This window comes from Helicoverpa armigera, chromosome 10, assembly GCF_030705265.1.
Source record: "Helicoverpa armigera isolate CAAS_96S chromosome 10, ASM3070526v1, whole genome shotgun sequence".
NCBI lineage: Eukaryota > Metazoa > Arthropoda > Insecta > Lepidoptera > Noctuidae > Helicoverpa > Helicoverpa armigera.
Genome location: NC_087129.1, coordinates 9524085 through 9540862, shown reverse-complemented (window position 1 = coordinate 9540862; position 16778 = coordinate 9524085). Strand labels below are relative to the sequence as shown.

At 40.1% G+C, this 16778-nt stretch overlaps 1 protein-coding gene and 1 long non-coding RNA gene across 3 annotated transcripts; one reads left to right on the top strand and one right to left on the bottom strand.

The window, feature by feature from the left end:
* Positions 1-584: 584 nt before the first annotated feature.
* Positions 585-16671, bottom strand: LOC135117406 (uncharacterized). The gene is made up of 14 exons (XM_064036633.1): positions 16359-16671; positions 16108-16267; positions 15353-15569; positions 14643-15273; positions 14257-14436; positions 13828-14073; positions 4062-4248; positions 3747-3863; positions 2840-2932; positions 2440-2532; positions 2014-2130; positions 1071-1187; positions 802-918; positions 585-647 (listed from the first exon to the last, which is right to left on the bottom strand). Exons 1-14 carry the CDS (start codon positions 16553-16555, stop codon positions 585-587), a joined length of 2535 nt encoding a protein of 844 aa, XP_063892703.1. The 5' UTR covers positions 16556-16671.
* On the top strand, positions 5231-10842 carry LOC126054220 (uncharacterized). Of its 2 annotated transcripts, XR_010276879.1 has the most exons (4): positions 5231-5367; positions 5490-5671; positions 9431-10347; positions 10457-10842. It is a non-coding gene; the product is annotated as an uncharacterized LOC126054220 (long non-coding RNA). The 2 variants fall into 2 exon arrangements; XR_010276878.1 differs by having other exon boundaries at positions 5237-5671.
* Positions 16672-16778: the final 107 nt, after the last annotated feature.

Genomic DNA, 16778 nt, shown 5'->3' with positions numbered 1-16778 from the left:
TACATAGTAACATGCCGTCCCCCCAGCACAGCGAGTACACCGCCTTGCTCAGCCCCGGGTGCAGCACGCGGCCCGGCCGCTCGTAGCGACCGCCCGTGTCTAGCAGCCCTACCTAATGTTATATAGCATACTGTAGTACATAGTAACATGCCGTCCCCCCAGCACAGCGAGTACACCGCCTTGCTCCCCGGGTGCAGCACGCGGCCCGGCCGCTCGTAGCGACCGCCCGTGTCTAGCAGCCCTACCTAATGTTATATAGCATACTGTAGTACATAGTAACATGCCGTCCCCCCAGCACAGCGAGTACACCGCCTTGCTCAGCCCCGGGTGCAGCGCGGCCCGGCCGCTCGTAGCGACCGCCCGTGTCTAGCAGCCCTACCTAATGTTATATAGCATACTGTAGTACATAGTAACATGCCGTCCCCCCAGCACAGCGAGTACACCGCCTTGCTCAGCCCCGGTGCAGCACGCGGCCCGGCCGCTCGTAGCGACCGCCCGTGTCTAGCAGCCCTACCTAATGTTATATAGCATACTGTAGTACATAGTAACATGCCGTCCCCAGCACAGCGAGTACACCGCCTTGCTCAGCCCGGGTGCAGCACGCGGCCCGGCCGCTCGTAGCGACCGCCCGTGTCTAGCAGCCCTACCTAATGTTATATAGCATACTGTAGTACATAGTAACATGCCGTCCCCCCAGCACAGCGAGTACACCGCCTTGCTCAGCCCCGGTGCAGCACGCGGCCCGGCCGCTCGTAGCGACCGCCCGTGTCTAGCAGCCCTACCTAATGTTATATAGCATACTGTAGTACATAGTAACATGCCGTCCCCCCAGCACAGCGAGTACACCGCCTTGCTCAGCCCCGGGTGCAGCACGCGGCCCGGCCGCTCGTAGCGACCGCCCGTGTCTAGCAGCCCTACCTAATGTTATATAGCATACTGTAGTACATAGTAACATGCCGTCCCCAGCACAGCGAGTACACCGCCTTGCTCAGCCCGGGTGCAGCACGCGGCCCGGCCGCTCGTAGCGACCGCCCGTGTCTAGCAGCCCTACCTAATGTTATATAGCATACTGTAGTACATAGTAACATGCCGTCCCCCCAGCACAGCGAGTACACCGCCTTGCTCAGCCCCGGGTGCAGCACGCGGCCCGGCCGCTCGTAGCGACCGCCCGTGTCTAGCAGCCCTACCTAATGTTATATAGCATACTGTAGTACATAGTAACATGCCGTCCCCCCAGCACAGCGAGTACACCGCCTTGCTCAGCCCCGGGTGCAGCACGCGGCCCGGCCGCTCGTAGCGACCGCCCGTGTCTAGCAGCCCTACCTAATGTTATCCTTACTAATATTATAAATCGGAAAGTGAGTTTGTTTGTTTGTTTGTTTGTTTGTTCCGCTTTCACGCCGTAACTACTGAACCGATTGCTTTGAAATTTTGCAGACGTAAAGTTAGAAGTCCGGATTAAATAATAGGGTACTTTTTATCCCGAAAAAAAAATAGATATTCCCGAGGGAAAACAAAAATATTGTTTGCTTGATGGATGGATTGTAGATGGCGCTGTGTGTCGTTTAAAACAAGGTAATATATTGCAAACGAATATAAACATGTAAATTTAGAAGCTAAATGAAACGATAATGAATCCCCGAAAATGAGGAATTCCCGAGGGATGATGTACACTTTGTTTAATCGTCTAAACTGTTTTTTTTTACATCTACTTATATATTGCAAACGAATATGAACATATTTTAGTATTTAGTTTTTCGCATGGTCAGCTCTATGTAGCGTGTTCCCGGGTTTCCAGTGCCCAAAATCTGCATGTTTTTGCTCCACAAGGGAAAACGTATAATATAGTGTACCATTCAGTTTTGGTTTAACAACTAATCGTATCCAGCGTTACATCGCGCTTCTTAGATTTTTCCGTGGGAATGAGAAGTTTTCTTACAGTTGTGATTTATACCGCAATATAACCGAATTCCACGCGGGCGAAGCCGCGGGCGGAAAGCTAGTATAGCATACTGTAGTACATAGTAACATGCCGTCCCCCCAGCACAGCGAGTACACCGCCTTGCTCAGCCCCGGGTGCAGCACGCGGCCCGGCCGCTCGTAGCGACCGCCCGTGTCTAGCAGCCCTACCTAATGTTATATAGCATACTGTAGTACATAGTAACATGCCGTCCCCCCAGCACAGCGAGTACACCGCCTTGCTCAGCCCGGGTGCAGCACGCGGCCCGGCCGCTCGTAGCGACCGCCCGTGTCTAGCAGCCCTACCTAATGTTATATAGCATACTGTAGTACATAGTAACATGCCGTCCCCCCAGCACAGCGAGTACACCGCCTTGCTCAGCCCCGGTGCAGCACGCGGCCCGGCCGCTCGTAGCGACCGCCCGTGTCTAGCAGCCCTACCTAATGTTATATAGCATACTGTAGTACATAGTAACATGCCGTCCCCAGCACAGCGAGTACACCGCCTTGCTCAGCCCGGTGCAGCACGCGGCCCGGCCGCTCGTAGCGACCGCCCGTGTCTAGCAGCCCTACCTAATGTTATATAGCATACTGTAGTACATAGTAACATGCCGTCCCCCCAGCACAGCGAGTACACCGCCTTGCTCAGCCCGGGTGCAGCACGCGGCCCGGCCGCTCGTAGCGACCGCCCGTGTCTAGCAGCCCTACCTAATGTTATATAGCATACTGTAGTACATAGTAACATGCCGTCCCCAGCACAGCGAGTACACCGCCTTGCTCAGCCCGGGTGCAGCACGCGGCCCGGCCGCTCGTAGCGACCGCCCGTGTCTAGCAGCCCTACCTAATGTTATATAGCATACTGTAGTACATAGTAACATGCCGTCCCCAGCACAGCGAGTACACCGCCTTGCTCAGCCCGGTGCAGCACGCGGCCCGGCCGCTCGTAGCGACCGCCCGTGTCTAGCAGCCCTACCTAATGTTATATAGCATACTGTAGTACATAGTAACATGCCGTCCCCCAGCACAGCGAGTACACCGCCTTGCTCCCCGGTGCAGCGCGGCCCGGCCGCTCGTAGCGACCGCCCGTGTCTAGCAGCCCTACCTAATGTTATATAGCATACTGTAGTACATAGTAACATGCCGTCCCCAGCACAGCGAGTACACCGCCTTGCTCAGCCCGGGTGCAGCACGCGGCCCGGCCGCTCGTAGCGACCGCCCGTGTCTAGCAGCCCTACCTAATGTTATATAGCATACTGTAGTACATAGTAACATGCCGTCCCCAGCACAGCGAGTACACCGCCTTGCTCAGCCCGGGTGCAGCACGCGGCCCGGCCGCTCGTAGCGACCGCCCGTGTCTAGCAGCCCTACCTAATGTTATATAGCATACTGTAGTACATAGTAACATGCCGTCCCCCAGCACAGCGAGTACACCGCCTTGCTCAGCCCGGGTGCAGCACGCGGCCCGGCCGCTCGTAGCGACCGCCCGTGTCTAGCAGCCCTACCTAATGTTATATAGCATACTGTAGTACATAGTAACATGCCGTCCCCCAGCACAGCGAGTACACCGCCTTGCTCAGCCCGGGTGCAGCACGCGGCCCGGCCGCTCGTAGCGACCGCCCGTGTCTAGCAGCCCTACCTAATGTTATATAGCATACTGTAGTACATAGTAACATGCCGTCCCCCAGCACAGCGAGTACACCGCCTTGCTCAGCCCGGGTGCAGCGCGGCCCGGCCGCTCGTAGCGACCGCCCGTGTCTAGCAGCCCTACCTAATGTTATATAGCATACTGTAGTACATAGTAACATGCCGTCCCCCCAGCACAGCGAGTACACCGCCTTGCTCAGCCCCGGGTGCAGCACGCGGCCCGGCCGCTCGTAGCGACCGCCCGTGTCTAGCAGCCCTACCTAATGTTATATAGCATATAGTTACCGGCACGAATCTTGAGCTCTGACCTTCACCTGCGCAGAAGTAATTTATTGGGTCTTTTTTGTGGTATGAAGTTCAGGCAGGTCAGAGCTCAAGATTCGTGCCGATAACTATAGTGTAGTATAGTTACATCCCATCAAATACACAAAAATAACACCATAAAAAAAGAGACTTACCCTAGCCTCTCCCGTAGCGAAAGCTAGTAAATTCTCTCTCGTCGGATGCCAGGCGATAGTCAGCACTTTGCCTTGAACATTCTGCCAGTAGGACACGACGCTAGGAACTGTTAACTTTGTGTCGTCATCAGGTAGGGTCGCCATCTCTAGCACGCGAATTGTACCGTCGCCCACGCTTACTGCCACTCTAGGGAATAAGGATTTATGTTATATCTGGGCTTTAGGAATTAATTGAATTGAATTTGACTTTAAATGGCATATAAAAGTGATCAAGACATGCCAAAATGATCAAGACTTGTCAAAGTGATTAAAAATAAAATTACAGTTAGACTAAAAAACTTACAGCCTTACTTATAAAAATCAACAAATCATCTTCTAAGCATTGTTTTAAGTAATTACTACTTAAAGCCTTAGCAGTAGGCTATATTCCTCTAATGTGCAGAACTTAAAGCCTTAAGTAGTGATTAAATTATTTTGACCTATAAACGTTGCTTAAGCATGTCTTAAGTAATGAACAGATAATGACATAAAAACATACTAATTTTTCAACACTACCGGAATGTTGGTAGCTTAAAAAAATATTTGTCATCAAAACGTTGTGTAATGGCAACAATGGCATCCGTAAAATATAAAATTAAAAAGTTGAGCTGTCAATAAACCGGAAATGAAAAATCAGCTGGTAAGAATCCAGCCATTTTGATAATTAGCGGGTTAAACAAGGGTGTGAGGCTACTTAAGACTGCGTCGTGCAAAATAATACAAAACGCCCGTCACAGTTAAAGGGATATCACCAATACTATCATCAAAATTACCATAAAAAATATGTATTGAGCACCACAATGACTGTGTTTACAATTCATCGTTGGCAAAAATTATAATTATTGTCTAGTTAAAATAACAAAAATGTGTAAACATGGACAAAAATCTTAAAATAGCACGTTCGTATTTAGTTGAATTTTGATAGTAAACTGTTACATTTTTTCACAAACTTGAATGCACATCAATCTATAATAATCATACTACAATTTGTCGTCTTAAAATTTTCGAAAATGTAGCTTGGTTATTTTAGACATTATTTTGTTTAAAATTGGGCCGCTGCGCGCCCTGTTTAGAATCATACGCAACGTACACCGGCCGAAACTTCAGTCGTCCTGGACGACTGAAGTTTTGCCAGACCGTACCAAAAAGTACGGTTTTCCGTACTATTCATCACACAACCGTACCACAACCGTACCTCAGTGTAGACCGTACCTTTTTCGTACCTTTTCTATATTAGTGATTTATTTTTTACTGCAAACTACAAAGGGTAAAAAAAAAATCGCCTTCTCCTGTTTTGTCAACATTATGAATTTGCGTTTAAAAAACTTTTTTCTTCCATCCAAATAAGACTTGGCTGTTTGGATTACATTCCTTGCCTTCCTTCCTCAGGAGCGATGAATTAAAAAAAAAAACAGAGCAAACAGAATATAGTCTGCGGGACTATCGCCGTTCGCCGATGTCTATAGTCAGTCTGGAACCGAGATCGAACTAAAGATAACTCATTCTCACAAGTATGTACGACGTGTGACGAAACAATACGAATCTATAGACGGAAGAAAAGTTAAGTCAAGGTAAGTTGATGTTGATGATGGTTTGCATTTTTCATGTTTTTTGTTTGCACTGCAAGAAGGCAAAGTTGTATGACTAGATGACAATGCTATTATCCTACTTCTTTTCTTATCACCACTGCCAAGGTGTGGTTCATTGCCTTTTATCCATTATTATTAAATAGATACTGACAAACTTAAAATTTTATGAACTATCTGTTCCGATCTGATGGTCAAAGGTAGAACTTTATTTAATCGCCTCGAATGTTTGACATCTAAATAAATTATTTAAAAATAATAATCACCACTAGCGTCAAAACGAAACAGATAAGTTTGATGTTGAAAAATGTACGTCCTGTTTTTTTAATGTTTTATTGAGGTTGCCATCTTGTGAAATAACAACCAAATTTGGATAATTTCGAGCATTTACGTATATCACATAAATTCATTCAAGTAATTGGCTATTTGACAGTTGTAACGATGAAATATGTTCAATATGATAGCTTGTAACCAAATAATATAATTACACAATAGGTATTTCGCTTCAAAAGAAATTTTAAATATTTTATTTTTGCAAAATAGATTTGCCTTTTTATCTGTGGATTATAAGATTCGAAACGTGGTCGGCCATCTTGTGACGTCACATCTCACAGAAAATGTCAAGCAAAACGTCATCTGTTAGTTTGAAACAACGTTCACTGATTGGCGAGAAATTGACGTTTTTGAAATGCGACGTCATCAAATGTCACGTGACCAGCTGTTTTCGCGTAAATTTTAAATTAATAAATACTTTTTTTACTATTAAATAACGCTTTTTTTCGTAAAAGCATAATTGTAAGAGGTTTATTATAAACGTACGTAAGTTTTTAAATATTTTTTCGAAGGCTGTCAAGTAGCCAATTGTATGTATGCATGTGATTCTAATATTTGAACTTATTATATTAAATAATAAATTATACTTCGTTTTAATATTTTTTGTTTCATAACTTTTTTTTCTACCTATACTTACCTACATTTTTAATAAGAAAATTGTTAATATTGTATTATGGTGTACGTATATACTCCGTGAACGGTCGAAGTAAAAGTTTGCGGAATGCACAGAACACAATGTATCAGATAGAAATGAAGACAATTGAAAATCTTAGTTATTTAAATTGTTAGTTGGCCTAGAAACTTTCATGAACAGATGGCGCCACCCGTCACATGCTTATATATTATATTGTTTCTATTTAGTGAATTACGCAAACTTACCTTCCCTTTCAAACTAAACTATCCGTACCTTACCGTACCTTTGCATGGTGCTGTGTGTGATGGATGGCATGTTTTTTGTCCAAACGCAGGTGTTGGGAAATGGACAGATTTATAACGAAGCGAAAACGTGACCCTCCTGATAATAATAGCTCTCAAAATAGTAACCAGCCTACTAAACCTGGTCATTCAACTAAGAAGAAATGTTTAAGTCCTAGTATCCCTGGCCCTTCATGTACTGATGCACTAATAATAATAAAACCTACCCAGCCACAAGAATCAAATCCTTCCAACGACTTCAGTTTGCTAGACGAATCAAATCTATCTAACAAAAACCACAAGCCTTACTTGATACTTGTAACGAAAATGAAGAAATCCAGATAGCAACAAGTAATGAAGAGCATAAAAAATATTCCAACCAAATCTAAAAAGCATCGGATAAGACTGAAAAACATTTATATGTTTTAGCGAGAAATGGTTAGAAATTAAAGAACTTTCAGAGTGGCTAGTTTCAGACACAGTTAAAGGCACAATCAGTGCAAAATGCAAATACTGTCAAACTACGTTACCCAACCACAAGCCGCACTTGATACGACACTCTGAAACTGATAAACACAAATCAATAATGAAAGCCATTAAATCCACATCAAATATTAAAGAATCATTAAAACCATCAGATGAAGATCTCTCAGTAAAAAGAGGTGAGCTTAAAATTGCTGCAATGCTGGCTACAAATAATTTACCATTCCTCTTATCAGACACTCTAGTTAGCTTAATAGCGGACATTTGCCCCGATTCGAAAATTGCTCAGAAGATGAAGATGGGTCGTACGAAAGCAACAGCAGTTGTAACACAAATTTTAGGGCCCAGTCTTCAAAGTACTTTGCATGATTATTTAAAACAACCCGGTAATTTCTTTTGCCTAATAATGGACGAAACAACTGATGTTGGCACAAAAAAACAATGTGCGATGACAGTGATATATTGTGACAAAGAATTTAAAATAAAACAGAATTCTTCGATTTGCTGGAAATGGCCTCAGGTACGGCTGATGACTTGTATAACGCATTAATACAGAGCGTTGAAACTAAAAATATCCCACTAGAAAACTTAGTGGGATTTTCTTCAGACACGACGAACGTGATGGTCGGCGAATATAATTCTGTGTTCGCCAAATTGAAAGAAAGACTTCCTAACATAGTGTGTGTCCGCTGCTCTTGCCATATGATTCATTTGGCTGCCTCCAAAGCTTGTCTACAACTGCCAAAATCAGTAGAAGATATGTTACGGAACATTGGCTCCCATTTCAGCCGCAGCCACAACCGACAACAGAAGCTTGCAGAAATGCAACGCTTCTACCAAACACAAATTCATCAGATTCTTTTGCCGGCAACAACCCGGTGGCTTTCTTTAAAGGCATGTGTCGACCGAACGCTGGAACAGTATCCTGCACTGGAAGCCTATTTCAGACTTGAAATAGTGGAAGATCCGTCCAGAATAACTGAAAGTATCATTTTCAGTTTGCGTAACCAGTTTACAAAATTTTATCTCGAGTTCATGGCATATGTGCTAGACCTGCTAAATGACTTCAATATTACTTTTCAGTCTGAATCGCCATTACTTCATAAACTGAAACCTGCCGTAGAAGGGCTCATCCGCACAATTGCAAGTAACTTCATTGATTTACATCACGTCAAAAACACGCCTCCTCTAGAGATCGAACATAAAAACCCAAGGTTGTACTTGCCTTTGGAAAATTTGTACCTTGGTGTTTCTGTGGACTCAAGCCTCAAGGAGGTTCAAAATGATGTTAGAAAAGAGGACCTGGAAAGATTCAAACTAGATTGCCTGGCATTTTATGTTGAAGTAATAGAACAAATAAAACAAAGATTTATATTTACAGACCCAATATATGACATAATCCAAATAGTCGAACCAAAAATTATAAAATCGTTTGATCCACAAATGATAACTTCAATTTTAAACAGATTTCCTTTTTAGCCCCACATATCTGAATAAAAGTGCATTAATAAACGAATGGCGGGAGTACTGTTTATTAGATCTGGCAAGTGTGGACGACAGTATATCGATTCAAATGAATGCTGCTGATTTTTGGACAAAAGTATTTAAATTAAAGGACATAGCTGGTACAGAAAAATTCAAAAATTTGAAAATCCTGATAGGATTTCTATTAATTCTGCCTTTTCTAATGCCTCAGTGGAAAGAGTATTTAGCAAACTAAAGCTGATAAAGACTGAACATCGGAATCGTCTCAATACCGAAACTATTGCTGCATTAATGGCTATTAGTTCATCTATACAGCAACAAGGTGGTATACACAATTTTGAACCCAGCTCTTCTATGTTAAATAAGAAGATAAAGTACTAAAATTAATTTGATTCAGTAGTGACGGATTTCGCTGATAAAGTAAACACCTAAATACAACATCAAATTACCTTTTTTGTAAATTTTGAAAACTAATGATTTCGAGATGAATAAATATTTATCTGTAGAGAAATATTACTAATTTTGTAGATTGAAATGAAAACTATTAACTTGCATTGAGCATGGGTGCAGGCTAAGTATTAAGTATTTTGGAATGAAGCAAAGCATATCTACAAACGGAATGACACATATCCAAACTATTGGAGCTTCAAGCATGTATTAGCAAGTTATTTATTTATAAACTCGTGGTAAGTCAAATTATTATTTTACAATTACAGTCTGTTGAGAAACTAATAGAAAATAATGAGACTCATACTTTCTTCGACTTTCTGTCACATTTGACACTAAAATATGGACACAAATTATTTAGATGGGATTTTCTTAGTTCCTAAAACATTATTTTCATAATTTTTTTGACAAACAACTTGTTTTCGCTGTAGGATATGAGTAGACTATAGCATTTTTCAACATTTTAGCAAAACCGTACTACTATGATAAATTATTATCAAAAAAATTTTTAATTCACTGCATCATTAACGAATATAATGACTTTACTCCTTTCCGTAACTCTATATTGATTTATAACCTCATTTCTCTAATTGATTTACGAATGAATTTGTTCGATATTGGCAATCGGTAATAATGTTCTACTTTACCATATCGTTCTGAACATTCGATTCCCTATCGCTTTTTTTCCAACCTATGGTCGCAGACAGCCAACTCGAAGAAAAATAAAACTGATCTAGTTCTTGCAGAAGTATCCCGACCTAACCGTACCTTGAAGTTAAAAACCGTACCTTTTTAGAAAGCCAACCATCCTTTTTTGGGAAATCATACTGGCAACACTCTCCGAGAGTGTCACACTCTCCGAGCTCTCGTGGACGACTCGTCCACGAGAGCTCGGAGAGTGGTCACGTCTCATCGGGAAGCGACGCGCCGATAACGATACTTCGCGATCTATTGTGTACTTATACCTTGCCAAACGCAAACGCAAACTGTTGAATAAGGTAAGTCATATTTTTTGTTTTTTGAGTTGTTATTATATTGTGCATATCTATGTTTTATTTATACTATTCAATGCATATTTTTGTAACATTTTTAAAAATGTTGTTTTAGTAAAATGGGAAAGCTTAAGGAAAAAAATTATAAGAAGAAAGTTGGCGCTAATTTACGAAAAAAAAATGTTCTCGGAAAAAGTACGTATTTCTTTTTTTTTATAACGGATATAATCTTTTCTTCAATTTTTGTCAAACATTCGTTATGGGTATCGTGTAATAGGTTTTTGGGGGTGGCGATTGCAAATCTGACATCAATTTTAAAATTCAAGATGGCGGATGCTAGTTTTTGTCAAATATTCGATATGGGTATCGTGTAATAGGTTCTTGGGGGCGGCGATTGCAAATCTGACATCAATTTCAAAATTCAAGATGGCGGATGCTAGTTTTTGTCAAATATTCGATATGGGTATCGTGTAATAGGTTCTTGGGGGCGGCGATTGCGAATCTGACATTAATTTTAAAATTCAAGATGGCGGATGCTAGTTTTTGTCAAATATTCGATATGGGTATCGTGTAATGGGTTCTTAAGGGCGGCGATTGCGAATCTGACATTAATTTTAAAATTCAAGATGGCGGATGCTAGTTTTTGTCAAATATTCGATATGGGTATCGTGTAATAGGTTTTTGGGGGTCGCGATTGCGAATCTGACATAAGTTTTAAAATCTTTTACCATTTTTAGGAGCCAGTCCGGATGGTATTGTAGAAGAGGACAAAATTGTGGAAATTAACTGTCCTTATTCAGCCAGAGACATGAGTGTTGACGATGGCATAAGAGAAAAGAAAATTATTTTTTGGAAAAACAACAAGGAAGGTAATATCAATCTAAATAAAAATCATGATTGGTACTTCCAAGCACAAGGACAACTTTACATTACACAAAGAAAAACATGTATATTTGCCGTTTGGACTGAAGTAGACATGAAGGTTCAACTAATTGAGGAAGATAAAGAATTTTGGTGTAAAATGGAAGAGAAATTGAAAGCTTTTTATTTTGATTGCTTACTGCCTGAAATTCTTGATTCTCGGTTAGATAGGCAAATGTATATCAGGGAACCTAAATATATTCTTGATGCAATCAATCAAAAAGATAAACGAAAATTAGAATCTTAGAATATAACAAAACGCAAAAGGAAAGCGTCATAAATCACATGAACACATTCTTCCATTATGCACCAAAATTCGTAAGTTAAGTTCAGTCTTCAGTCAGAGATGCAAATGTGCATTTTTTTTGTATAACCTATCTTTGTGGTTGGAAATAACGATTATATTTTTTGAATGAGGTTGATACATTCTTGTGTCTTTTACAGTTTCTTTTTATGTATTCTCACACACATTTTGGTCAGCTGATGACAAATTTGGAAAATCAACATTATTTTTTCTGAAATTTATTAATACCTTTGATTTCTCAATTTTTATTAAAAAAAACTACAACTCTTCGGTACAACCTGTATAATAAATTAACCACGTTTCTGCGCTTTAAGTATGTTTTTGTAAAATTCTTATCAAGTTGTTTTACGTCAGGTTAAATTAAAGATTTTTTTATTACAGATTGGTTTTATTACAACAACCTACCCATATATCTTACCTACTTACTCACCTACCAAACCAAAATTCAGGTTATAGGTACGTTCAGCGGTTAAAGATCAACCCTTTTAAACTTGAATATAGTTATCGGCACGGATATTGGGCTCTCGGCGGAAGAGTGGGGATCGCTTTGCGCACTGTACACATAAGGCAATAAACCAATAAATCGCTTCTGCGCAGGTGAAGGTCATAGCCCAATATCCGTGCCGATAACTGTATCCTATTACAGTAACTTGGGAGGTGATTTTCGAAAAATCCAAAAACTTCGTCTTTTTTTCATCATATCATTCAAATCCGTTCAGTAGTTTTCGTGTGAAAGAGTAACAAAAATTCATCCAAACAAACTTTCACGTTCATAATATTAACAGGATTAATTTTATTAATCGGATTTATGTACCTACACAGAACCGTCAAAATATTCATTATTCGTCTTTTCAATTCACTCAATACACTCAAAATTTAAAAACTCTAAGTTACACTCAGTCACTCAAATTCTAAAAATCCTGACTTACTCACTTCTGCCATGCAACGCAAGCGGCCACCGAGCGAACTTGTCGTTGTGTGCGTAACGACGCACACAACTAGCGCGTCGCAGTAAATACCTATTTTCCGCGCGCCGTGTTCGCTCGGCGCAGTCTTAATTTGACAGCTCATTTAAGACATTGCTAAGAAAATGATTTATTTCAGCCACGTTTATAAGTAAGATTTTTTCTTAAACATCTCTTAAGTATAACTTATTATTTTATAAGTAAGGCTGTTATTATTTTTAACTAGCTTTCCGCCCGCGGCTTCGCCCGCGTGGAATTCGGTTATATTGCGGTATAAATCACAACTATAAGAAAACTTCTCATTCCCACGGAAAAATCTAAGAAGCGCGATGTAACGCTGGATACGATTAGTTGTTAAACCAAAACTGAATGGTACACTATATTATACGTTTTCCCTTGTGGAGCAAAAACATGCAGATTTTGGGCACTGGAAACCCGGGAACACGCTACATAGAGCTGACCATGCGAAAAACAATGTTTTTCTAAGTGTACTCCAGCAACCCTTAGAGTTTGGCCTTGTGCTTTATTAATGGTCATTGCAAATGAAACCCTTATAGGAAATTGTAGTCTTTTAAATTGAAAGGTCTGTTGGAATAATCGGAATCCGAGGAATGAGTACACTTTCACCCTTTGCTGCGCCAGTTAAAATAGTGGCTGTAATAATGTTCCGCCCAAGCTGAGTGACACGCAGCCTGGTACCATTACACAGTCTAGGGGCATCGAGATTACGCATGAGCATCACCGGAACTCCTACTTTTAGTTTTAATTTATGAGAAGGCACCCCAGATAATTCCAAAGAATTTAAAAACTCCACAGGATATGAGGCACTATGTTCTGTTTCTATCACTGTGTCTACAGATAAATATTCAGTATTTTCTCCCATAACTTCATTCAAAATATTTTCATTTATTTTAGTGACCGTTTCATTTTTTGGTGCTAATATTGCGCGTTCGCAGAGCCATTGATCATCCTTACTAATATTATAAATCGGAAAGTGAGTTTGAATATATTACCTTGTTTTAAACGACACACAGCGCCATCTACAATCCATCCATCAAGCAAACAATATTTTTGTTTTCCCTCGGGAATATCTATTTTTTCGGGATAAAAAGTACCCTATTATTTAATCCGGACTTCTAACTTTACGTCTGCAAAATTTCAAAGCAATCGGTTCAGTAGTTACGGCGTGAAAGCGGAACAAACAAACAAACAAACAAACTCACTTTCCGATTTATAATATTATAGTAAGGATACCAGATATAATTTAAAATTAATAAAAGTATAACCAGAACTTACTTCCCAGCATCATACGGGCAACTCAACACCGTATATAAGAAACCACCACAAGTTGAATGGACCGCTAAAGACTTCTTACTCTTCAAACAATATCGTATAATGTTGCGGTCTTGAGAGGCTGACCAGACCGACCAATCGTCTGAAGGTACCGTTGTCTCAGTTTGTACGCGAGGAGCATTCGTGACTATGCAGTACATACCACGCTTGTGTTGTTGATGAACTAATTGGCAAGCCAGTTTGTTCTTGCTGAGGAAGAAAATAGAATTAAATTTTCATTGGCAGATTCAAGTGTTAATTCAAGCAGATACTTTGTTTAAATTAATTCATACATGGACCTTAACATGTCAACTTATGTAGAATGTTACTCAATTTTCAACTGTAACTGGAAAACTTAAGGTCCAAATTATTTTATTATATAAGTGAACTTACTTGTTAATTTGTAGTGGATTAGTCTCCATCAGTTGACTCTTGGGATCAACAATGAGCAAAGTATCTGCTTTGTACCAGAGAATTGTAGAAGCAACAGGCCCTTTCTTGACTGTTTTTTGAGAGGCATTAACAATACTAGAGCTAACTAGCTGACCAGATTTAGACCATACTCGAACACCTCTGAAATATAATGATTTGCTTATGATCTAATTATAACTATGATACATAGTAAAAAAGTCATTATTTAACACTATTAGCATCAAAAACAGTTTTTAACATTAAAACACATGAATCAATATTATTTAAATTACCAAGCTTAACTGGTAACAATATATTTAAGAGCCAGAAATATTGTCTACTATAATATTGTGAAAGGATAAACTCACCCATTTTTTCCTATAGAAGCAAGTAGATGTTTGTGATAGTGACTAGATTCGTTAGCGACTTTGGCATCAGTATTATCACATTTTGCCTTACTAGTGCTTGCCTCAACACTTTCAGCCTGCGTTTGTGCACTATCTACTTCAGTATCAGCCAGATTAGCAGTTTCAACATGAGTCTTATCCAACGCATCAACCAGTGACTCAATACTCGGTTCAGTTTGATTCTTCCTTCTTAATATCTCCTCTTTGAGTTTCAAACATTCAGCCAAATAATCAACATCAGCAGCTTTCTCCTTCTTTACCTTAACCACAATATCTTCTGGTACATACTTTTTGTGACCAAACTCTTCAGCCTCATGGTCAGCATAAATATCAAAGGTATCATCTTCTTGCACTATTGAGTCATCAAAACTGTCATCTGGAAGGGTTTTACCAATACCGGATTGTTCCAGAACATTTGTTTCTTTTGTTTTTGAGTTTGTGCCTTCACTTCTTATTGATGCTAGCCTGTCTGTTAGGAATGATTTGGTCTCTTTAAATGTTTTCTTAACAGTCACTTCATATTGTGGACACCAGCTTAGATTTGCTACCTCTTCATCTTGGCTTCTAACTTTATATAATATACTTCCTTTTTCTGTGGGCAAAGATTTTGTTACACATATTTATTGTTGTAGAATACACAAAATGTAGTTAAGATTAAATTAAAACTTTACCATGAAGATCCAAAACAAAGATGACACCCTGCTTTGTTCCCACAGCGACATGTAATTGCAAATGAGGTGAGCAAGCCATGCAGGTTGGCTTCAAGCCCTTAATTAAGTGAGGGTATCCTGTGGTTACATTGGAAGACAAGTCCCATTTCACTACGTTACTGTAACCCCCAACTGATATGGCCATCGTTGAACTACTGTAACCTACTCCAACTACATCCTGGAATAAAACAGAAATCACTTATTATATTCATTTTCTCCTACAAAACAAAAAAGATAAAATAATATTGATAATGAAAGACAACGATGTTTAAGTGAAAGAGTTCTTTGGACATCCTTTGCTACACACCAATGGAGTACATAGGGGTAGTACAGAAATATGTGGAGTACATACTTCTATACTACCTCTATGTACTCCTAGCATATTGTAAGTACGGAGGTTGTATCCCTTGTGACAATTAAACTTCAAGAACCTTATCTTTCAAGATCAAACTAAGTTTTAGCCACATATGGTTGGTTACAGCTGCCTGTAAATGGTTGAACCCGGTTGTAGCCGCACTTCAGGCTTTACTATTCATAAGAATCCTAAGACAACCACTGAGCAACTATCGACTATCTAAATTGCTGTGACACTTTCATATCACAGTGAGCTTTAATTACGAAATCTATGTCATGTATTGTTAAATTAAGTAGTTACTTATAAAGATTATACAATTTTTTATATTCAGAAGATGTAAGTATTAAATATATGTACTAACTTCTTGTTCTGCTTGGTGTACATCATTGACATTTTGAGCTTTGATTTTAATCCTATTGTTAACAGTTTCTAAAATCCATTGTTTGACCACTCCGTCTTGACTGCCGGTGAGTAAGGTCCTTTTTTCTGACCATTCCGGCGAAATATTCACTGCTACAATCCTGAAAGATAAAAAATATTGTTCACATTTACTTGGACAGTACTGTCACGTTTTTAATAACAGAGTGGATAGAAACAATATGTGATAATTACCGTTCGGAATGTGCCCTGAGAACCACATGAGCCTGATATTTTTCATTTGAAGCAATTACTCCTTCATCTGCCTTTCGTGGCTCCAAAACACAAAGACTTTTAGACGGGCCACCGTAAATAAGCCACCCATCAGAGCTTACGGCCAAATTTGAAACAAGAAACCAGTTCGGTGAAGGTAATAATACTGTTTCGTCCATGCTTGAAATCAAATTAAACGTAACGTTTCGACAAAACTAAACACCGCCCGGTAAAATACAATTTTTCGCCCGCGCCGTATTTTATTCACTTTTATTTCATAGACAACGGTTCACAGATTATGACACAATATAGAGCTTTTTAGTGCTGTGACTTATCAATCAAATGAAAGGATCAATCAATTTTGCTTTGTCTATAACCGAATATGAAAAGGTTGATATCCAA